The sequence below is a fragment of the Periophthalmus magnuspinnatus genome, chromosome 16 (genome assembly GCF_009829125.3).
Source record: "Periophthalmus magnuspinnatus isolate fPerMag1 chromosome 16, fPerMag1.2.pri, whole genome shotgun sequence".
NCBI classification, from domain to species: Eukaryota; Metazoa; Chordata; class Actinopteri; order Gobiiformes; family Gobiidae; genus Periophthalmus; species Periophthalmus magnuspinnatus.
The window spans coordinates 8,500,372-8,525,313 of record NC_047141.1 but is presented as its reverse complement, the minus strand read 5'-3'; the positions used below and the strand labels follow the sequence as shown (position 1 = coordinate 8,525,313).

At 38.2% G+C, this 24,942-nt stretch overlaps 1 protein-coding gene across 1 annotated transcript in view; it reads left to right on the top strand.

Moving 5' to 3' along the window:
- dgkb (diacylglycerol kinase, beta) overlaps positions 1-24,942 on the top strand; it is a 136,468-nt gene that overhangs the window by 39,612 nt on the left and 71,914 nt on the right. Inside the window, exons 6-14 of the mRNA XM_033980906.2 lie at positions 4,450-4,617; positions 11,311-11,360; positions 14,365-14,439; positions 15,066-15,185; positions 17,325-17,442; positions 19,935-20,023; positions 21,230-21,346; positions 21,619-21,717; positions 23,286-23,387. Coding sequence (XP_033836797.2) covers positions 4,450-4,617; positions 11,311-11,360; positions 14,365-14,439; positions 15,066-15,185; positions 17,325-17,442; positions 19,935-20,023; positions 21,230-21,346; positions 21,619-21,717; positions 23,286-23,387 — 938 coding nt within the window. The remainder of the gene's footprint in view (positions 1-4,449; positions 4,618-11,310; positions 11,361-14,364; positions 14,440-15,065; positions 15,186-17,324; positions 17,443-19,934; positions 20,024-21,229; positions 21,347-21,618; positions 21,718-23,285; positions 23,388-24,942) is intronic.

The window sequence follows — 24,942 nt, the reverse complement described above, 5'->3', positions numbered from 1 at the left end:
CTCCTCATGCGCCGCTACCAGAGTTTTAGCCGATGTGGCCGATGTGGACTGAAGACTCGCTAATGATGCTAATGATGCTAATGATGCTAATGATGCTAATGATGCTAATGATGCTAATGATGCTAATGATGCTAAGTGTTTATCCCCTTAACGTTCCGACGGCCCGCGCTTTGGCGCACTGTTACGCACTGTTTTGTAGCAGTTTTGCGTTTTAAACATGACGAAACGGACAAAACAAAAGAAGTACGCGACCGAGGACACTGTGGATGTTTGTACAAGTTAAACTAGAGGCATCTCGGACCCGGAGCGGTTCGTGGAACCGAGTGAAGATCTCACAATGGACTCAGGAGCAGAGGACCTTATGTGCTGATGGACTGGAAGCTGTTCCTGATCGGTAAGTGTGGTTTATTCTGCTATTGACTTAATTGTGGGTCAAATATATCATGCGTAATCATTAGCGTTAGCTAATGCCAAAGTGTCTTGCCTAAGGACACAATGACAGAAGTTGGTCCGAGCGGGACTCGATCCTCCAACCTCTAACCACTGAGCCTCTGTAGCAGAATGACTGTCTCACTGTACAGTGTGGTCTTAGTTTCCAGTATGTGTTTGTTTACATTTTGAAGTGTGTGTGTTTGTTCACTGTTTGCAGTGTGTGGTTTGTAAATATATATTTATTTTGACCCATACCACTCGTTTTGACTATATTTTATATACAAATACACAAATACACATTTTATATTGTGTTTTGATATGTTATGTAAATGTACAGTAATAGAGCAGCTGTGCAGATACAGATTCCTCTCAGTGTGTGTTGGTCATTGATACTGTCACTAGTTTATGAGTTGTAAAAATCAAATGATCGTGTCATATACTGAAAAAGAGTTAACGGACTGTCTCCCAGACACAGTAGGACAATCTCACTCAGTGCACAGCAAAAGCTTCACACAATGGCTTATACTCATAAAACAAGTCAGAGCTTTATAATAAAAATGTTAAGTGTGTTTTCAACATTGGAGTTTACAGTTGTCTTGGTTTGGTTGAAGCTCATGTTTTGCCATAGTTAAAATTAAATATTTATACTTCCAATAGCATTAACATACTACACAGGTCATGAGCAAGATTTTTGTCATTTTCATTGTATAAGTGGCTAAAGCACTTAATTAAAAGTCTTATAACAGAAATGTAAATGCGGTAATTTGATTCTTTTAATAAACCATTTAACTTGGATGGATGTGGGACCCCAAGGCGTTCCTGGCCTGGGAACGCCTTGGGGTCCCACCGGAGGAGCTGGAGGACGTGTCCGGGGTGAGGGAAGTCTGGGAGTCCCTGCTTAGACTGCTGCCCCCACGACCCGGCCCCGGATAAGCGGAAGAAAATGGATGGATGGATGGATGGATGTGATGCAGCATGACCACAGTGCACACGTCTGATGTTGCTCACAGTGGTCCATGGGACGCTCAGGGAGTTTGTGTGTTTGCTCAGACTCGTGAAAAATTAGAGGGAACATTGCCGAGAATGTATTTATTCACGTAGGGTTACAGAAGTATTTGGAAAAGTAACTGGATATAACATTTGATTTACAATTTGAATTTAACTTGATTAGAGAACAAATATTGAAAATGAACACACAAAAACTGACACAAAAACACCAACAAATGAGGAAATCATATCTAAAAGAACAGTTCAAGAAACGCAGATGTTCGAAATCATGTCATATTTTTAACAAGCGTAAATAAAGATTAAGACCATTATAATACATAAATCTAATAAGTGAATATGCATTTCTCAGAGTCTTGGCTCAGAGTGAACAGTGGAGCTAATATTTGTGCTCCAGCTCTTTAATTGTCCCGCACGTATTAGCTCCTTGTGTTCTCTGGGTTGTTTATGTGATGCTCTGACCGACTGGTGCCAAGTCTAAACACAAGACTGGTGCAGGAGTGGTGTTCCACGCTCTGTGCCAACGGGCCTGGCCCTGTGTGTGTGTTTACTCTGAGCTTGTTCTGTTCGTAATGCACAAATGACACACGAGCGGACCAGAACTCATTTTGAGAAGAGAATGGGATTCATGTGAGACTGTAATCGTAATGTTTCTGAAGTTTCCAGGTGTAATAGTGTAGCTAGGTCTGTCACGATAACACATTTTGAAGTTTGATATGTTGGTTAAATAAATATAGACAATAAAAGATAATATTGAAACTAATTTAAACCACAAAAACTATTCTAAATCTACAATATTGTTAAAAAAAATTACGAGGTGCAATAAATAAACAGCAGAATGAAACTTTAGTCGTTAGTTTGTGCCTGTAATGAGTCAAAGAAGTTATTAATTCAACTTCTAGTAGTAGTAGCAGTAGAGCAAAGAAAATGTCCATCCATGCAGCAGTCTAAATAGAGACTCCCAGACTTCCCTCAGCCCAGACGCTTCCTCCAGCTCCCCCGTCGGGACCCCAAGGGGTTCCCAGGCCAGTCGTAGAGACATAGTCCCTCCAGCGTGTCCTGAGTCTTCCCCGTGGGCTCCTCCTGATGGGACTTGCCCCAAGAAGATCCAAGATGATCGAGCAGCGACTCTACTCTGAGCTTCTCCCATTTGACAAAGAAAATGTACATATAACAAATATTGACACCAAAGATATGTTGTTCGGGCTTAAGATTATATAGTCATCATCGTGACAGACCCATAATTATCCTTAGTGATGTTATTTATAAAGCCTGTAGTGATGTACATTCAGTGACATAGTTGTGATGACCAACCAGAAACTTCACAGCTGATTTATAGATTTGTTTTTGTTCCTTATTCATCAGACAAAAATACACCTTTCAAAAATGTATGTTTAGCCTCAAGCTGTATCAAATATGTATATAATGTAGCAATAATCTAACAGAACGAGCATAGGATTTTCCATCTTAGCCAAACTTCTTACCTCAGCCTTGTACATTTTCAGCCTCACTTTTAAATAATCTTGTTAGGATTAAACAACTGCAATCACTTTTAATGGCAGATATGTTGTTGGTAAAAAATAAATAAATAAATAAAAAAATGCCCATTGTTTTCAATAAGCTACCGTAATACATTTTGGAGTTTTATTGTTTATTATATGTTTAAGAAGCTTCTAATCACATTTGTTTTATGTCCCAGCTGTATGTTCATCTGGACTACAAGAGAAACAGACCTTTGAAATAACTGAATCTGAATATAATTTTATATCTATAAATGATCATTTGAAAATGGGGTACCTGACTTTACACTAGAAAAATAGTACATTTAGTTGTTGTAAAAGCAGCATTTAGTAACAAAATCAGATCATTGTGCGCTGTCTGCATCTAACTGTAAAACCTTTTAGCGCTTGCAAACCCAGAAGAAAGTACCGTTTAAGAGTGTGTTCACACTCACACAAACACTGCACCAAAACTAGCACTAAACTGAGACCAATGCTGGATCTAAACCTGGACTAGAACAGGACTTAAACAGGACTAAGACAGGATTAAACCAAGTCTACATCAGGACTAAACTCATCTCAAGCTGAGGCCAAAGAAGAAGAGAGTGCTGTGTGTGAGGGCTGTCCACTTCTACTTTGCTTTAGTGCCTGAAAAAACTATTTTCTGCCTAATGCTTGCCCCAAAAAATTAATGTATGTGAGTACCAATGTGCCAAAGGGTTTGTGAGAGCTAGGAATGAGATAGATTTAAAGAAACCTATTCTGCAAAATCAACTTTTTAGAGCTTTTAACCATATAGTTGTTTTCTCTCACCCTTTACTCACCCAAAGTTGTATCTGGAGTGATTTGTGCATGTTTGAACAATCTTTAATCACTTATTTTCAACATGCCATATTGTCGATCAACTCCTTTTTTCATCACCGCCAACACACGCCCACTGCGACGTACTTAATTAATTCTCCAGTTAATTGGTGATACACAAAGGATTGAGCAGTGTTGCGTTATCATTTTGGTACAAATGTAAAAAAAAATCTGCTGCTCACTAGTGTCATGTGCAGATATCAATGTGTACGGAAATGTCAGCTCCCATTGGGCATCGTGGCAGACTTGTTTCTTTTGTTGTTTTAGATGAATATTGCGATTTAAAATGTCCAAATTATAACATAATGATCCACGGGTGTCATAGATTATAACTATATAGCAGATACAAGCATAATATGTCTTCTTTAAATACCTACTCCAGATACTCCAGCTTTCCTATAATTGCACGTTAGATGTTTACAAAATTGGTGATCAGACTGCTTTTCTGTAAAAATAGGATTATTGTAGTATTTGTTTTGATGTATCCTTTCTCCTGACCACTCTGCCAACCCCTGCTCCAACTTCAAGAATCTTATTAGTGAAAACCGTTGTGATTTAATTTGCAGAACGTTGTATAAGGACAGAGCATTGATCAGACCAGGCCAAATGTCAGGTGGGCTCTGTCTGCTGACCTTTCTGTGTTTTGTCCCAGGACTGAAGCTGATAAAAGGCAGCTCCACGCCCCTGAGGACCCCCACCACAACCCCGCAAACCCCACAGACTCACCAGCCCCCCACGACCCGGGACACTGTCCAGCTGAAGGACATCGTGTGCTACCTGTCCCTGCTGGAGGGAGGACGGCCGGAGGACAAACTGGAGTGTGAGTTAAGACGATTTCAAATTCGAATATGGATCTGGATTTCATTTGTAGTTTAATATTTGCTTAATAGTGACACTTCAGTGTTAAAGGCGCACTGTGGAACTTCTCCATGGAAATATATCACAGTATAGTGTTGTCAGGATACCAAAATTTCAAACTTGATTTCGATACTAAGGAATAGACTCGATACTCAATACAGATTCTGATACCACGACGATTAAAAAAAACACTCTTTCTTTAGACTAGGCATTTCCAAACTTATGGCCCGAGGGACAAATGCGGCCCTCAGACCAATTTTTCGTGGTCCTCAGGCTTAAGTAGTTTTCGATATGTACCTTGATAAAGCCAATGTCAGTTACTGTATTTAGTGTGTCATTTTGAGTATCTAAACATGGATAAAGATCTGGCGGCACATTTTGACCTGTTATAAATGCATGTATTTTAATTATTCACCGCATTCAACACCCGTCTGTTGCTCCCGATCGGTCCTCCGCTTTGTCTGTGTTTTGATACGCGGCCATTGATGAGAAAGTTTTATGCAATAGAGTACCATTTTCATCATTAAATTGTAGTACTTTCTTTTATATTTCCCATGTGTCCTTATGTCTGTGTAATCCCTCAGTGTCCAGTAGGTTCCATAGTGGTCCATGGGTGTATACTAGTCTATGTGTCTTATACTTGTTCTGATACAGCTCAACTATTCAGGAAAGGTTCATTTCTGTCCTGTGACTTTTTTAGTATCGATACTTGCGCAAATTAGTGTCTAGTTTTGATAGTATATTAGTATCGATTAGTATGTGATTTTTGATACTTTTGACACTATTACAGTAAGATATTATATTATATTTCTTGCCTTTATTCAATTTTAGGTGTTTTCACTGATAAAAAACCTTCTTAATGTGACTGCGCTTGCCAATGCACAGATTTGACCTGCAACTCGGCTTTATTTCATCCCGTGCTTGTTTCCACAGAGATTTAAATGTTTTAATCGGGTCAACTCAATTTCACAGAGGGGCACATCAGCAAAATGGTTTGTCTCAAATTTGCAAAGGTATAAAAAAATATGTCTGCGTAACAGCGTAAATCCTGATAAACTGACATTTTAAGACAGTCATACATTTAAATTTACCTTTTTGCGGACCACATAAAATGACATGGTGGGCCGCATTTGGTCCCCGGGCCTTGAGTTTGACACGTGTTTTAGATGATGCCATATAGTAAAGATTCCAGACAACACAATAGCATCTCCATGGAAACAAGCAGGTGGCGAGCCCTTGACTAGAAAAAGTTACATAGTATATTTTTAAACAGCGATTGGTGATTGGAGAAGGCAGATGCACATATTTACAGCCACATTCCAGCTATGTACAAATAATGCAAGAACTTGGCATTTGGAAAAGGCAAAAAGCAGAAAATATGGAAATTTAACTTTAGTCACCGAGTCAAAAATGTGTCCTCTTTTGCAGAATTTTGTCCAGTTTAAAGATGAAATTGGAAAAATAATATGCGTTTCTTTATTGCACAATTTTGGTTCATAGCAGATAACATTTATGAAGCAAAATTAAAGATGCTGTATGTGATTTTTATTGTCTTAAAAACATAAAAACAGAGCAAGTTACCTGTAGTTTTAAACAGTTTGCAGTGGTCCAAAGTTATTCCTCACTTACCTCATGCATTCAGAGCATCGTAATTATTCACCACGATGAGTTTATTAGCACTTTTCACAACTCACAATGGCCACAGCGGCGTTACTGTAACAACTAGCATGCTAATCACACACTTCTCTGCTTTATAATTAGAAAATTTTGCTCAAATACATGACAAAAACTCCAGTACGGGCTCTTTAAGATGTGTTCTGTCAGTAACTCCTCAGAGGTTGTATTCACTGCTCAAACTATTCCATCTAAACAGCAGAGTGCCTTTGTTTACAGCGACATCTCGTGAGGCTCAGTTGTGACGGTTGCTGTGTGTGTGTGTGTGTGTGACGACGGGACAGTCACTATGTGTGACTAGTGACCTATAAACAGCTCCAAACAGAGACCGCGCCCTCCAACCGATCCATAGACAACCCCGCAGGGACCCAGCCGCTGTGAGGTCAGCCGAGGATTCAAGCACTTCAGACTAAGGTCGCAAGATATAGAGCAAATAAATCACTGAAACTGCTAGTTATTTTAAAAGTGATGTAGCTGGTTTGTAGTGGTTTGCAGTGGTTCAGAGTTATTCAAGTTATTCTCTTGTCTTATGTATTCAGAGCATCCTCGGTCATTTTTTTCTTTCTTTTTTTTTTGTCTATTCTCCTGGATGCGTTTGAAATGTGAACTTTGAACAGAATCTTATTATTAAAACCACTGGTGGAAGAAGTTACAGCAAAAAAGTCTCAAATAAAAATAAAAATGTCACATGAGAAAATCTACTTAAGTAAAAATTTTAAAGCGCCTTAAAAATGTACTTATAGAGTAAAAACTAAAAGTATTTTGGGCAAATTTTGAAGTCTTATAAGGCTTCAAATGTAGTGATTTTATTGATGATTTGTGCTTTTGTTTTGTTTTTATTTGTATTTTTGTGTTTGCTCAAATTATGAATGTGTTAAATATAAACCCTTGGTCTTTTCAGTAGGTCTCAATAATAAGAAATGCTTTTACTTTTCAATTCAAAAATGCAGTGGAGCAGAAAGTACAGATATATATTAAATGCAGTGAAGTAAAAGTAAAAAGTATCCACTTTAAAACCCACTTAAGTAAAGTACAGATACCTGAACTGTATACTTAAATACAGTACTTTACTACTTTTACTTTGTTACGTTCCACCACTAATTAAAATATAAATCGCAAATCTAAGTGCAATCACAAGGTTTATCAGAAAAATGGGACAATTTGAATATTTCCCAAATCATGCAGCCTGAGCCAATAAAATGTTGCTAAAGTTATAGGGCCCATATTAGAGTATTTTCTGATCTTTTCTCATCACAAACAGACCTGGAGTTGTGTTTTGTTTCATTCACACATGTTTAACACACAAAACTGCATATTTAGGCTGAGTTCTTCTCTCAAACTAAAAACACTCTTTTCCACCTTGTGATGTCATGTGGTAATACAGGAAGTGTTTCACTGTGTTTTTAATCTCCACACACCTTCACGAGAATCGTTTGGATGATTTCAGCCCTGGAATTGATGATCTTTACTGAACTAAAGGTAAAAGTAACTGTTAACTTGAAAACTACCACTACATGACATCACAAGGTGGAACAGAGCATTTTGAGCTTTGGAGATACAGACAGACTAATAATAAAGAGTTACTCAAACATGTGAATGAAACAAAACACAACTCCAGGTCTGTTTTTGAGGAGATAACATCATTATAACATGACTTAATGCTCACAAGAGTCAGTTTTATCATTTAATTCAATGGTAAATATTATTCTCACAAGAAACAATAGACAGTGAAAGACAGTGTGAGGTCAGTAGTTTTAAATGACCTGTTGTCTCAGAGCTGTAGGTCAAATACCCGGTGGTCCTGTCCCAGACGCCGCACAGGCCTTGGCCACAGGGACCCACTCAACTGGAACTGCTCTGGAGCAGCAGCACACAACGCTCAAGTGGTTTGCCTTGGAGTAAACACTGACTAGGCTTTAGACCATTGGCTTATCGTTCAATAAATGAGGGAAGTATGTATTTTGGGGCTCAATATTTATCATGTCTACTAGGGCTGTCAAAAGTATCGAAGGTCAGATACTAATCAATACTAATGATTTAATGATAATGATGATGATGTATGATTTAATGTTGAAAATCACATTTAAATAAAGTGCTTTTTATTATGATCATGGCATCAGAATCAGTATTGAGTATCGAGTCTATTCCATAATATTGAAATTGAGAAATTTTAGTGTTGTGAAACACTGGGGTTGGTAAAGTGGCTTCTATGACTACCGGTAATTATTCATTCTGCTATGTATTTGTTGCAGAATGTCTGGTCTTTTTTATGATTCTCTCATTTTAAAAATGGTTTACTGGGATTATCCTGCTTTATTATTATTGTGTCAGTGGAAAGTAGTTGTGATCGTTTTCACAATATTCCTCTGTAGAATATATTATGCTTCAAAACGTGTCACATTTTGAAGCATAAAATGTGTGTGGGTGTGGGTGGGAGATGTATTGAACAATAGTCCAATAGTGTCTCAAACCAGGACCATTAAATTAAAACTGGCTTCTGGAGGGGAGCTGAAAAACAGTGTCCAGTGGCCTTTTAGATATGCAAAATTAGAATATTGAGAATATTGTCTATACTATCAATAAAACTATTAAAAATGACAGAAACATCCAGCTTAATCTTCAAAAAAGGGTATAAAGTGATATTTTTGAACTTATGTGGTTAATTTTATGGTCCATCCACATTTTGTGCAATAGTTAAACGTCAAACAAGACATTTTTTTTTTACCACAAACCTTCAAAGAGAGCAGTGTAGACATGTTTTGAACTGTTATCTATTGGCCAACTGATATATCAGTCAGTCTCTTGCCCAGCCCTTATTGTTTTGTATTAAATGCATGTCCCATAATCAGGACGTTAGCATGCTAGTTGTTGTTAGTTTTACCATGACGGCAAAACTCTGCTCTGGTCCCTGAAAGTTGTGTAAAGTGCTTAAGTCATCAAGGTGAATGCCAACAATGTGTTTGGATTAGAAAAGTTTTATATTATATATTTTAAAGCTTTATATCAGTGATTGTTAATGGTGTAATCACAGAGTGGTCATATTTGCTCTGCTGCTGTCATTCACATTAGAGAGCTGCATTATTTAAGCCTGTACAGCTCATTACGCTCAGGCAGTGTGAATAATTCACTGTCTGTATGTGCCCAGCTTTATGAAGCTGCTGTGAGGACGGCCCAGGATAAACTCATTACTGATGGAAACAAACAGCGCCATCTGCTGCAGCCTCTAACGCCCCTACAAATGTGTCCAAATGAAGGTTCTTTTTAACAGACCTGTTTGTTCTTTACATACACACACACTGCTCTGTTAAAAAGAACTTTGGAAATAATATTGGAATAGCAAAATCTTTGAAGTGAAAACATATATTGCAAAAGCAGCAATTTACAACTTAACATCTTGTTTTCTTTTTTAAATTCATGTATATCCTGTAGTGTGAAGTGCAGGCCCACAATTAAAGTGCATATGATAGATTTTTTTTTTTTTTTTTATTTTTTTTTTTTTTGGTGAAGTTTATAATTTCACTTTTTTTTCCTCAATAATTTCACTTCCAGGTTGAACACAGGCAGCAGGTCTATGACAAACATGGAGGTAATGCCACAACTGTTACGTAGCAACCATAAACAAGGGCCAGAACCTGTGAAATTTACACAATAGTTTTGCTTAGACTAATAAAATAAATAATACTTTTATTTTGTTAAATATATGTTTAAAAAGTTTCTTGCACAAAAATGGTAATTTTTTAGATGGAGTTTTCTGTGTTGATGACTTAAGAAGGGGCATTCATTTTAGACCTCAGCACTCTGTACGTCCTGTACTTTTGTGTACTTTTCTTCAAAACGTTTCTCCATAAACTTCCACAATTTCATTGATGTCAAACTATGATAACCACAGTTACTATCTCACCAAACTATGTAAGTAATAATTAGAAAAACATGGAAACCTGTCACTTTAATTTAAATAAAGGATTCTCAAATCAATACCTAGGTCTGACATCTGGTGCTCAATTCAATTTCAATTCAGTTTATTTTTGTAAGGCCCAAAATCACAACAGCAGTCGTCTTTTAGGACTGAACATGAGAACTGATTTAACCAACAGAAAGTTAGAAAATCAACAATGAAGCAGAAACAGACAAGCAAATGGAGAACTGTCCCAGAGCGCCCCCTGTACTTAGACCCTCCTTCTTGACAAGGAAGAGAAGGAGAGATCCCCTCACATGGACGGACAGGCTGCAGATGTGTCCAGGACTAATGAGTTCGAGTCTGTAGGGCCAGAGCCAACTCAACTAAGGGACAGAGAGGCAGGACGGGAGCCACCCCAGCCAGGTGAGGGAAGGGCAGAGGAGAGGCATCTAGAGTCCAGTCATCGCCGGGCAGTCAACAGCCAGGAGTTTGAAACAGCTGCACTCGCCAGAGGCTAGTGGGACAGGGGACAACATGTGAATAGCAATGAATGAATTCCAGGTGAACTCAGTAGGTAATGTTGTTGACAAGGAAAATAGGAAAAAGAGGATAGTGCTCAGGTTATCATACTTCCCCCAACATAGCTACCCCCTAGACAGCTTAACTAAAACTGCAGGGTTTATTTCTGCACCTACCTGGCCTGAACAAAAGCTCATTCGAAAAGGAACATTGGAAAGTGACAGCTCTCTCTCCTCCTGTGCTTTTAGACGCTCAAAGAACCACCAGTCCACTATTTTGAGAGCGGAGAACACACTATATTACAACAAAAACCTTCATTTTAACTATATAAATTTTTGTTTCCCCCCATTTCTATTAAATATCATTGGCCTATAATGTTGCGATGTCATCTGAAACCCAACAGTGCCGTAGACAGTTGGAAAAGAGGCTTGTGACAGTTGTGATGAGGAGATGGCCGTTTCCATGGTTTCCGGCGGTGAGTGAGGCTGAGGATTGGCTGTGTGCGTCCTCAGTGAAACATGAATGACACATAAACACGCACTAACATGAGCTTTGTGTTTGCAGTCATGTTCCGCCTCTATGACACGGACGGGAACGGCTCACTGGACAGCTCGGTAAACACTCACTGCACATACACTCCTCCACTACACACGTGCTCCTCATATATTACCATATCATCTCAGGGCATTAGTGAACTCTAAAGCCATGTCTGTCCACGGTCATATACTGTGGGAAGTACTGCGGCATCGGTCCAATACCTGTGCCAGTGAGTTTTGCATTAAAACAGATAGAAAGTATACTATTAAGATTTTTACCTCAGCGTCATAATTCTCCACACCAGGTTGAACTGATGTAAAAAAATAAGTGTGTCTGTATGTAAACTACAGTATAAACAATGTATTTAAAAAAAAGCATCACTCAAATCTGCAGTTTTTGGAGAAATTAGGGATGTCACGATCCATTTTTTGGGGGGGCTCCTGATCTGATAGGGATTTTTCATTTTTATTGATTTTATTTACATCATTTAGGCTGTACCTTTATAAAAAATTAAGTATTCCATGGTGAATTTATTCTCTGTTGAATAAAATTATTACCAAATACAAAAAGGCCTATGCTTAAAAATAGCCCAATAATTTAATATAAAATAATATTGTGCAATAATGTCTTAAACTCCTCTACAGAAACAGCTGCTTCAGAACAGAGTGACAGAGACATGAGGTGATGTTTAAGCCTCTGTTTCTAAAGGCAGTGTTTGCCCAAAGCACATGGCGACTTAACATATATAAACAAGTTAACTCATTTGGTTCTGCTCCTCTGTTGATTTGAAGTTTTGTTTTCACTCTTAATGCTCTGGGAAGACATTGCAGAGGTAAAACAAATACTATCTGTCATTAATCATGTTTTTAGCTGTTTTAGAGCCTCCGTCTGTGTTTAAGCTGCTCTGGGCGTTAGCAGAGTGAGCATCGTGCGGAAAACTCTATTCACTGAGTCGCCCTCATCTATTCATCAAATCTGATCCAAGTCAATACTCTGCTGTTGTCCTTAAGAAATTCTAGGCTTATTGTGATTTCTGTGGAGGAGTTTAAGACACTATTTTACAATATTACAACAAATTATTAGGCTATTTTTGAGTATAAGCCTTTTTTTTAAATATTTGATCATAATTTTATTCAAATGGGGCAACTGGAATTGTGTAAATAAAATCATAAAAGAATTGTGACTGGTATCGGATCGGTATCGGCAGTCACAAATATAAAAAAAAATCTGTAGTTTACTATTTATATTGTCTGCAAATTGAGCAACAGATTTTCATTTACAGCAAAATTAATAAATGTATTAAAAAAAAACAAAAAAACTGAAGAAGGTATTACTTTATTCTCCAGAGTATAAGTCACACTGGAGTATAAGTCGCACCAGACAAAAAATGCATAATAATGAAGAAAAAGACATATATTTCACATATAAATCGCATCTGAGTATAAGTCGCACCCCTGGCCTGGAAAATACAGTTTGTAGAATGCTGTGGCAATATGGCGTCTTGAAAATAAGTGATTAAAGACTGCTCAAACATGCACAAACTCTCCAAATACAATTTCGGGTGAGTAAATGGTGAAACAACTATAACATGGTAAAAAGAGTTAAAAAGTAAATAATAGTGCATAATAGGTAATACTTTTTTTGAACAATAGATAAGTTTACTTACATTACTCTGGCTTTGTTTACTTGAAAATGAAAGTCTGGTGCGTGGGTGCGAATCACATAGTAAATTTAGGAGTGCAGGGCTCGAGAGGAGAGCCGGGTGGGCGGTGGGTTGTGTAACAGATCCTATTATTTGTAACCTTTTTGGTGGTGGGGGAGCGCGATAGCCTTATAGCTGCATGTATTTAAAGACTTGACCTGAATAGAGACTGTGAGTAAATTGAAATGACCATAATGACTCAGGCTCTCATCACTGTGATTCATGGGTAATTCTGTGGATAATGTCACGGAGCAGAAACACAAACATAGTGATTAGAGCATCAGCCTTTGTCTCTGTGCATGTGTGAGGAGAGAGGCTCTGCACCCCCCATTTAGCCTGCCTGCTGCTGCCCCATTCACCACACTGTACACTGCACAAAGGGCGATCTGAGCAGGACGCAGTATGTCTGGTATTAAGAATCTTTATATTTGTAGTTTTGCGTGGGTGTATTAGTTTGGCTTATACGATCTAGAGCTGGGGAGAGTAGTCGAAAATTGTTCTTGTAGTGAGCGCACCATGCCTTGAACATAATATTATTCATGTAGTGAAGTAAGAGTAACTCATCTTAACTGTCTGGACTTGCAGACATTATAATGAAATTTAACTGAACTCATTTGACAAAACATTTAAATAATACACAAAATCACATTGACCAAAAATGAGAAAAACTAGATCAGATCTCAAGGGGGCAGTACAACATTTAAATAACTGAATATAGTCAGCGTACAACTTTGTCACTTGTAAACATATTTATATTTTACACTCTAAAATATATCACTAATGGGGGAGTAAAAGAGTGAAAACTTAAAAAGCGCCTTGAGAGCCTTGAAAATGGACAAATGTAAAAATGTGAAAAATGTACTTGCCTGGGAACTAGAATACACACATTTTTACTATGAGTTTGGTCACCAGTGAATGTCCCATTTTCAAACAGTGGATTAGCCAATCAGGGACACACATGGTCCATCTGTATCAGAAAAAAAATATCACAGGGGGCTGAAAAACATCACAGATTTCTGCAGAATCAATGAGCGAAGCACTAAACTCTGTGAATCTGTGGTGAGAGAAATTTTTGTAAATCACAGTTGACCGATGAGCTCCTTTGTTTCACATGTCAGTGAAGAAAAGCCTGGTAAATGTATCTGAATATTGCTCACCTTTCGACATGTATGATTTAACTTGTTTCACAGTATTTAAGATTGAAGTTTCAAAATGTAAAAAATAAATCCACCTGTGAGATTATAAAATTCTCTTTTCCCCTTTGACAATGAAGTTGACTTGAGATAAAAAGCAATATCTTGAAACCATTCAGATACATTTTCAAATAAGTCCATTTAAAAAGTAAAAATGTGTGTAATGTGTGTGTGCTGGATCCACAGGAGCTGGAGCACATCATATCACAGATGATGCATGTGGCCGAATACCTGGAGTGGGATGTGACCGAACTCAAACCTGTAAGACTTCACTCATGGGACACTGTCAGTATTTTTAGATAGTACAGAGAGATTTGAGCTGTTGAGAGTTGAGTAAGTTAAGTTTTATAATTGTACAGTAACAAATTATCTACATATGTGTTTCATTAAGTTATATTTTAATTGCAGCTCATGTTTCTTCAGGAGTTTTGTGCATTTAATGATAATGGTTGTTGTGTCAGTGGTATATAGTAGCTTCAATAACAATGTTTATAGTGACATTTTCTATAACGATACGTCAGACTAGTTGTAAATGTTAAAAGATAAAAAGTTCTTCAAGTTTTTAGATCACTTTTTAGGCTCCCAAAGTTTTTTCCTCAGTGAGCCAAAATGAATGTGCATTAGCAGGTCAAGGGCCAAACTAAATGACAGTTTGCACATAAAAATGTTCTTCAGCAAAGAAATGTATAGTTAATTTGACTTTCCATCTTCTATCGTCTATCCGTCTGTTCATTAAAAAAAATTTCAGAACCCCCTCGTGGACCAAAATGAACCCTTGGAGGGCCAAGTTTGGCCCGCTGGCCCCATTTTGGGCAGCCCTGTTTTAGAGTCATGAATATCGTCATTAATAAACAACTGCTCATAGTAACTGTTTGTTGTTCTGTCAGATCCTCCAGGAGATGATGCAGGAGATCGACTATGACCGCGATGGGACAGTGTCTCTGAAGGAGTGGATCCAGGGAGGAATGACCACCATCCCTCTGCTGGTGCTGCTGGGCCTGGAGACGGTCAGCTCTCACAAACGCTATTATTATTATTATTATTATTATTATCATTATCATTATCATTATCATTATCATTATCATTATCATTATCATTATTATCATTATTCTTATTCGGTCTAAATCCTGATAGCCTTTTGGCACAGATACTGGTAGACTAAAATGAACCAAAATAGCCCAGAACAATGTCAAAATAACCACATTGTACAGTCTAGTCTGTCTGAACATAACAGTCCTTTTTGTCCTCTCTCTGTCCTACCACAGTACCACACAGATTACATAGGCCTAAATTGCCAAGCTGAATATAAATGTAAATATATATTGTAATGCTAAGTAAGATTGTAGTGTTTTAACTATTATGGGATTATTTTTAGTGTTTAAAGTATTGTGAGATTATACAGTTGTTTACGATTAGTTCTAGGTGACCAGCTTTATCAAATCAAACTTTTTGCATTAAAACTGTCTATGCTTAAATTATACTATTATTTTGTGACCTGCATAATCTTTTTGACATCTTTCAACCCCTTCCTGCGCGTCTGACTCTTGCCACATCTCTATTGTCAGCCAAACCTGTATTGCATTATCGTCATGGCAATAGCTCGTCTGGCACGAGCTCTCGTTTTGGTAGTGGGCGTAAGTGACAGGTGCGGTCACTGTACTCCTGTCTGACCTTAAATGACTCTGACTCACTCTGAATGACCCAGCGCATAGTCACATCATACCATTACACACTACAGCACTATGGGGTCTTTACAGCAGGGTTGTATGTGTTTGGGCCTTTAAGTCAGAAAAGAAAGAGGAAATAAGTCATATAGACAAAAATGCTAGTTTAGTCTCAACAAATACATTTTTTCACGTGCAAAATATGAGCTATATTGTAATCCCTTTGCCACGTCTGATCCGGCTGCACTCCAACAATCAGATGTTTTTGTGTTGTCAATTATTTGAATATGTAGTACATGTATATCGAAAACCTGACAACATCGCAATTGTACTAAAGATGTGTCCTTGAGCAAGACACTTAACCCACCTTGTCCCCAGCGTCTGTGTACACTGGTGTATGAATGAGTGTGTGAATGAGTGAGTTGTTCCTTGATGTAAAGCACTTTTGAGTGTCTTGAACGTGGAAAATCGCTATATAAAAAAGTAACTTCACTATGTATATTAAGTATATTCTCTACTTTTGTGGTTAATTTTGTCCAGTCTCATTTCATGTGACATGCAATCCACAAACAAGACATTTACAGGTGCATTTTAGTATAGACATTTACAGGTGCATTTTAGTATATTCCTGATGCATTGTTCAAATATCACTTCAATATCGTGCTCAAAGTAATGCAAAAAAAAAAAAAAAGATATTAATTTTTGTCCATCTTACTCACCCCTAAAGTAGACATAATTTAACACTTATGTAAACTCCCATAAATTTCAATAATGATTATATTATAAGCTCATAAACAGATGCTGTACAGTGTCTGTTGTACGTGCAGTTCATCGTTTCACCACTAGATGGAACTATTTACTCAGTTTTAGCAGCTCACTCAGTCATTTTTTTATGAATGAAGTTTCTACTCAGGGATATGATAATGGCCCTCTTCAGATTTTATAAGTAAATTGTGCTACACTGCATAATGTCAGTGAAATACAAGCATTTTTATTTACAAACTTATTATTGAAAAGTAAAAGTATGCCTATTATTTTATGAATAGTCTGAATGAAGAACATATCTAATAGGGCTCCACAATGCAAAATACTGTGATATGGCTTTTAAATACTGTGATATTGATATTATTATTGCGATATATTCTTTTTTTTTTTTTTTTTTTTTTTATCAATATGGTGTAATTTAAAAGTACATTATAAAGTACAAGATCTTTTTTTTTTCATCCCAACTTTAAAATACAAATGAAATTATGTAAAATAAAAACTAAACACAAACAAAACCAAAACCAAATCAAAGTTAATTATGGTCTTAATGAGAAAATCATTAATAAAATCTTTAATAAGCTTGTTGCAATATAGATATTTAGATTTCGATACACTGTGTAAGACTTTGCAGATGTTTCAGTATTGCTTCATGTCTGATTTTACATGAATGTGCTGACGTTTGCGCTCAATAAATGTTGATGTTTTGATTTTTTGCAGAATGTGAAAGATGACGGGCAGCACGTGTGGAGGCTCAAACACTTCAACAAGCCGGCCTACTGCAACCTGTGTTTGAACATGCTCATCGGGCTGGGCAAGCAGGGCCTGTGCTGCTCCTGTGAGTCTGCAGTCACGCACTATTATACACCTATTTCTGTTCATTTGACATTCATTATCCTGTCATTGTCTCATATAAAGGTGCACTATGTAACTTTTTAAAGGAGGGTGTGACACCTTATCGTCATTTAGAACGCTCTTCATGTTGTGCACAAATCTAAAAGTCTAACAAAAGAACATTATAAAAAACATCAAATGAAAAGGCAGTATAAGAGGCAGAGTAGTGTAGATGTAGATGTAATTAGCTGTAGGATTTCATATACAAAAAAGTCTTTATGTATGGGACCAGATTTTCAAAATTCAAAACTGGGACACACCTGGATTGAGATGTTTGGAATAAATAAAACTGTGAAAAGAGCATGTAACATTGTCTATTCTCAACTCACTTGTGGCTCAGTGTATAATCTCAGGGGCTTCTGTCGTTGCATTTTCTGCCTTATGCTCATTTTGAATCACTGTTACCCGTTTTGTTGTTGGTGGGGATCGTATTGGTCAAAAATAGGGACATTTCTAGTATAAAACTGGGATAAATCACTGGTTTTGGATAAATCTGCTGGGACAGGGGGACACAGGGCTCCAAATTGGAACTGTCCCGGCTAAATAGGGACGTCTGGTCACCCTATCTGGTCCACAGTTTGAGGTGCCTGCAGTGCCTCAGGGAAGGTGTTACAGAGGTGAGGAGCAGCTGCTGAGAAGGCTCTGTCACCCATGAAGCGGAGTTTGGTCTTAGGTGGACAGAGACAGTAAATAGTGGTGGAGCGAAACGATCTTAAGCTGGACTGTATGATGAGGAGTCGTCCAGTTCTGATCCATAGCAAAAGACAAAGTTTAAATCTGTCAAATAGTGAGGTACAGATCTTAGTCAGAGAAAAGAAATGGTTTGAGAGGAGTTAAAGGAGCTGTTTTTGTTAGGAAAGACAATCCTTCCTTGCACAGGAATGGGGGCCTGAGACATAATTTCTCACAGATCTATTATTCCATTTTCAGACCCAAAGCAAACAAAAACAAAGAGAACAACATAAAGGCCATTAAAGGTTGAATAAGATCGTTAAATCTGAAATTGGAGACATTATTGACATTGAGTTTGAAATTTTAGTTTTGTGACAACACTAATGGGGAGCCAGCACTTTATTTATCTTGCATTTATTCAATGAATGTGTTGCTATTGGTAAAATGCCTTGAAAAACCTCCATTCTTAGTCTGAGCAGGGCCTCGTCTGACCTGTAACATGGCGGTGTTAACTGCTTGTCTCTATGGAGATAGATTTAATGCTATACTTTAGAACATTCCAGGCAAAGTTATACAAAACAACAACTGGATGGAAAAAGATTTATGCCAAAAATGATCTTGTAAAATTTTTCAACCATGTGTTTAAATTTCGTCACACACTAATATTTGGTTGTTCCGCCTTTAGCTTTGATTATGACGCACTTTTGCTGTGGCATTGTTTCGATTTCGCTTCTACAATGTCACAAGATTTATTTCCATCCAGTGTTGCATTAATTTTCCACCAAGATGTTACATTGATGATGGTCGAGTCTGACCGCTGCACAAAGCTTCTCCAGCACATAACACAGATTCTCAATGGGGTTAAGGTCTGGACTCTGTGGTGGACAATCCATGTGTGAAAATGATGTCTCATGCTCCTGAACCACTCTTTCACAATTTGAGCCTGATGAATCCTGGCTTTATCATCTTGGAATATGCCCGTGCCATCAGGGAAGAAAAAATCCATTGATGGAATAACCTGGTCATTCAGTATATTCAGGTGTCAGCTGACCTCATTCTTTGAGCACAGACTGTTGCTGAACCTAGACCTGACCAACTGCAGCAACCCCAACCTATTTGCTTAGTTAAATCCAGGTGACGACTTTTTTTTGGCCAGGCAGTGTATTGCACTATTTCTGATCTAGTTTATAATGTTGTTTCTTTATCAAAAACAGACCTTGAGTTGAGTTTTGTTTCATTCACACATGTTTAACGCATCTTGCATATTTAGGCCGTGTTATTCTCTGAAAACTAAAAACACCCTATTCCCGTTTGTGATGTCTGAAGTGGTAATACAGAAAATGTTTTTAAACTTCATTCTCCTTCACTAGAATCATTTAGGCAATTTCACCCCTGAGTTTGACTAACTTTGAAATTACAGCTATTGTTTTGGCCTTAATGAAACGGTTTCACTTCTTGGTGCATCAGCGGATATTAGATACACTCAGCTGAACAAAAGATAAAACAAAAATATTCAAAAACAAAAGGTTACAACTCAAGGTTATTGTAGTGAGTTGAAGACAAATGGCATAGCTAACTTTAAAACTATCTCTGAATGACACTAAACAAGATGGAACTGAGAGTCCAGGGTTACTCAAACATGTGTGAATAAAACCCAATCTCGTGTCTTGTGGAAACGGTGTCTCATACCACCCCAAAAAATATTCACAACAACAATCTTTTCCTTATTGACCTATGGAACATGTGTATGCTTGTGTGTTCCAGTCTGCAAGTACACTGTGCACGAGCGCTGTGTGTCGCGGGCCCCTCCGTCATGCATCAAGACCTACGTCAAGTCCAAGAAGAACACCGAGGTGCGTCCGATTGGAGGGTTTAGCTGCCGGCACGGTCGGATTACCGCCAGGGCCCCTCTCCTTCTGATGGAACTAAAGCTACAGAGTGTGTCTCAAAGCATAGGGAATTACAAGAGCACCAGAGAGGCTCGACAAAGAGACAGCAAAACCAAACAGAAGCAGGGATCAGCTCGTGTCTGCAGTTTAGAGTTAAAGATCTTTAAAAAAAAAAAAAAGTGAAAATGGTTTTCAGTTGTAGTCCAAGGTTATTCCTCACTTACCTTATTCAATCCAAACATCTAATTATTCAACATGATGATTTTATTATCACCTTTCAAAGCTTTTAGAGACTACCGCAGAGTTTTGCTGTGATGTTAAGGCTAACAACTAGGATGCTAACATGGACTTCCTGATTATCAGACATTAAGAGGCACGCAGCAGACATATTTTGACCTTAACAGCTGCTTATGCAATATCTCTGTACTGGAGCAGGACACATTTTGATCAAGTACATGGGGAAAAAAATTGGGTACATGGCCTTTTTCTAGTTTATTTTATGTTATTTAATAAAAAAAAAATAGATACATAAAAATAATCGATATTTAAATGACAAAAAAACCTGATTGTACAGCAGTTTGGCACTTGTGGTATTGTCAGGAAAATTTAGAAATAGCTATATCTGATCTGGAACCAGTGCTTTGTTTTGACCAGTAGAGGCAAAAATTGTATTGGAAAAAAAGAAAGAAAAAATAAAACTAAAAAGATAAATACAAATAAAATAAATAAATAATTCACTTTTATATCACAAAAATTTCCTTGCGTATAAAATTATATTATTTATTATTGTGATTTAACTTTTTTCTTTGCTACATAATTCCATACATTTTGCTTTGTATATTTGATGTATTCTGTGTGTCTGAAATGTAAAAAGTAGTAAACAAAGAAAAAAACACTGCGTCCATACTTTTGACTGGTAGTGTGTGTATATATATATATATATATATATATATATATATATATATATATATATATATATATATATAATATATATAAACATACTTATACTACACATATACAAAACCTTAGAGTACAGCAGTTTGCCGTTGTCTCACTGATTGGCCTGTCTTTTTGTTGTTTTGGCGCTGCACACATCTTGTTTTTCTCCAGCAGCTCTCTCTTTTCTCACCTGCTCCCCTCACTGTGCGCTCTCTCTCTCTCGCTCCGCAGGTCATGCACCATTTCTGGGTGGAAGGGAACTGCCCCACCAAGTGCGACAAGTGTCACAAAACCATTAAGTGTTACCAGGGCCTGACCGGGCTGCACTGCGTGTGGTGTCAAATCACGGTAAGCGCCTCCCGGGGAGAGCCAGCCACCTCTCATTATAGTCCCACTGCTCCGGCTTGTTTAGGCTGCAGCGCTGGCACCTCTCCCACCGCACTAGCTACCCCGCCAATTTACACTCACAAAACACGCATTTGTTCTTGAAAATAAAGCCGAGACAATGCATGCAAATAAATAGTGGGGTTGTAGCTAAATGCTGATGACAGGGGGTTTTTTTTTGGCTGTTAATGATACTCTTCTCTCTCTTACTCCCCCTCTTTCTGTCTCTCTCGCAGCTCCATAACAAGTGTGCGTCCCACGTGCGTCCCGAGTGCGACTGCGGCCCGCTGAAGGACCACATCCTGCCCCCCAGCTCCATCTGCCCCGTGGTTCTGGTAAGGGCACATGCGAGCAGCCAATCATCACCCACTGCGCCCCCAAATAACGAGAAGAGGAACAGAGCGGGGCCCGACAGCGTCCTGCAGCGACAGCAACACAAAACAATTAGTCCATATGTTTTACCTGGGCTCTGAGTGGTAAGGGGGTTTCAGAGCTGGGTGACACGTTATCTAGTTTATATGGTGTAAAGTAAATGGGTAGATGGGGTGGAAAACAACTAATTACAAATACTCACGTTACTGTAACTGAGTAGATTATCTGGGTCATTGTACTTTTTTGAGTAGATTTTCAAACCTGTGCTTGGAACTCTTGCAATTGAGTATCGTTCTAACCATGTAAGTGTAATAACTTACATTTAAAATCATAACGGCATCACCTGCTCTGATTAGCCAGAGCTCAGAGGGTTGTGATTTGAAATGACAAAATCCATCTCTCAATTTATATATATATTTTTTTTATTTATATAAAATGCTGCTATAAATCTGTTAAAAAGTAACTAGTAGTATTTTTCATGTGTATCTTTTACCTTTTAAGTAAAATTTTCAAACTCTTTTCACCAAAACTGCCTTATACTGCAGAAAAAATAAATTCAGCTACTTCTACTACTTCCACTTCTCATGAAATTACTTCAATACTGAAAATGTGTTTGTCATAACGACCAAAGACTCAGGTAAAAGTTAGAACAAAGTTTATTTACAGACACGGAAATGTGAATCAAGGTAGACAGAACAGATTGTTGAGAGTGGTGTCGTATGCAGTAGTCTTGGAGTAGGTCGTAGGTCGCAGGGTCAGAGGCTGGGGTGTTCGTACCGGTCGAGGTGAGCTGGGTCGGAGGCAGAGGTGCAGATTGGTTCCAAGGATCGCGGGATCACGGTGAATACATGGACGAATAAACCGGAGCATGACATGAAGGATGACTTGTGGAAATACCGGAAGATGACAAGACGATCTGGCCCTGAGTGTCGAATCCTCAGTCCTTTTGTCCTCACAGGTGCAGCTAGATTGAAGATGAGTTGCAGGTGTGTGTGGGAGGAACCAGAATCTCCTCCCCACTCCAGGTTCAAACACAGAAGGGAGGAGAGAAAACAGCACAGAACACGCCAAAAACCCAAATCCTGACAGTATTTTGTTTTAAGGATTTTAAGATTAATGTTGATTTAGGTGTTGATTAATTAACTTCTTTCAAGGATCGTATCATTATGGGATCACATGTACATATCAAAACTCCTCAAAATAAGAACAGTAGGAGGGCCATTAAAGGTTGAATAGGGTCGTTAAGGCTGAAACTGGAGACAATAGCTGTTTATAGCTTCAGTGTAGTTAACCCCTCCCTTCAGACAGATACAAGGCAGTTTGCACCAGTTTGGACGAGCAGCAAAATGTCTTCACTCCTACGACGATTTGTCCATTTGACAGATTTAAACTTTGTCTTTTGCTATCCTCAAAATAAAGATTAGTGTACATTATGAATGGTGTTAAGGGAAAATTGTTTTAATCTAATTTCTCAAATTCTGTCAAATCAAGGTTTTCCGGTAACACTGAATTACTATTTGTTTATTTGTAGGAAAGGCAGTCGACGCTGAGGAAAGACTCACGCTCCAGCCAGTCCAGCAGAGGGAAGATGCAGAGGGCCAACTCTGTGACGGTGGACGGACAAGGCCTCCAGGTGAGCCGGATTACACCATTTTGTCCAAGAATTGAATTTGTTGCTGTCACTCTCACAGCAACAAGTTCAATTCTGGTTTCTTCCGTCAACCTAAAACAGGCACAAGAGTTAAGTGCTTCTGACCATAAAACTAGTGCCAGATTATGGTGTGTTACAGTTGTCCTCTGAGGTTAGATTTACCACCATCGAAAATATTGCTAGTACTTGTATAATTTTCCCTTTAGCTACTCCGTATTGTCCATCTGCTCTCTATGAACCTGCTCCTGCATAATTATTGAGGCTCTGCAGTTAGAAATGCACTTTTACACTCTGGTACTCTAATGTTGCTAACGTGTACACTGAGCTAATGTCAACAATAACAAAAAAATCACTCATTGTCTGATTATATGAAAAGCTCTTATAAACTCATCTTGGTGAATACTTAGGATGCTTAGAATGCATACAGGAAGTGTTGAATAACTTTGGACCAAACTATTTAAAATAAAGAACTTCTATTTTTCACCTTTTACATAAAAAAAAAAAGTACAGTGCCAGTGTTTAGGCGAATGAGACTCCAGCAGACTCTCTCTGTCGTTGCCGATGGAAACCTGCCGTCTTCTCTGGCGACTGCTCCAGAGACACAAGACAAATCACACCCCGGAACATTCATCTCTGCCCCTCAGCGCCGAACCAGCGTAATATTCAAGATTATTATTTATAATTACAGGAAGTAATGCATCAGTCAGGCCGGACGGGGGTCATCAATCCAGGGCTGGTGCTGGGACGGGGGCAGAGCTGGAGGAAGGCCCACATTCAGACTGTACTACTGTAGAGCTGTGGGTGTGTTCACATGGGGTTATTGTCATTGGCCACGATTTGAAATATTACTGACTCTACTTCTTTACTGACTGGGCCACTACTTGTGTTTTGTTTGCTCAGGAATTGTGAATATATTGTAGAGATGGTCTGATATTTTAACTGATAATTTAGCTTTTAAAATCTATAGTCCAGTAGTAATTTATGCAAAGTTATAGCAACGTTAACAAATTACCTTATCGCTTTTGTATATATGATAATTATTTTTGATATGTACATTATTTTAAGTTACACAACCTGAAATATCAAGGTTGAGGTGTAAAGTGTCATTATCAAAACTTCACTATAAAAAGCAGCTGAAATGTATTTAATTTGTGGTAGAAACATCATAGTTAAGATTAGGGCAGCAACACATTTTTATCTAAAGCCCCACTGTGTAACATTCCTTGTGGCGGAGATACTTTGGGACACTCTCCACAGAACTTGAGATGCGTTTTATGCCACATTTTGGAGACAAGCCAAGTTACTAATCAGGTCAGTGGAGAGGCAAGCCCACTCACAAGAAGGACAAATGTTTCTCATGGTAGTTTTATAGTAGTTTTTTGTCTGAACTGTTGCACTATCGTTTTTTAAGTGATTAATCTGATGATACATTTGCAATTACTTGACTGTAATTCAGACACCCCTCCTTGAGCTGCCACCTTAACGTGGTGGAGGGGTTTCAGCGTCCAAATGATCCTGGGAGCTATGTTGTTGGGGG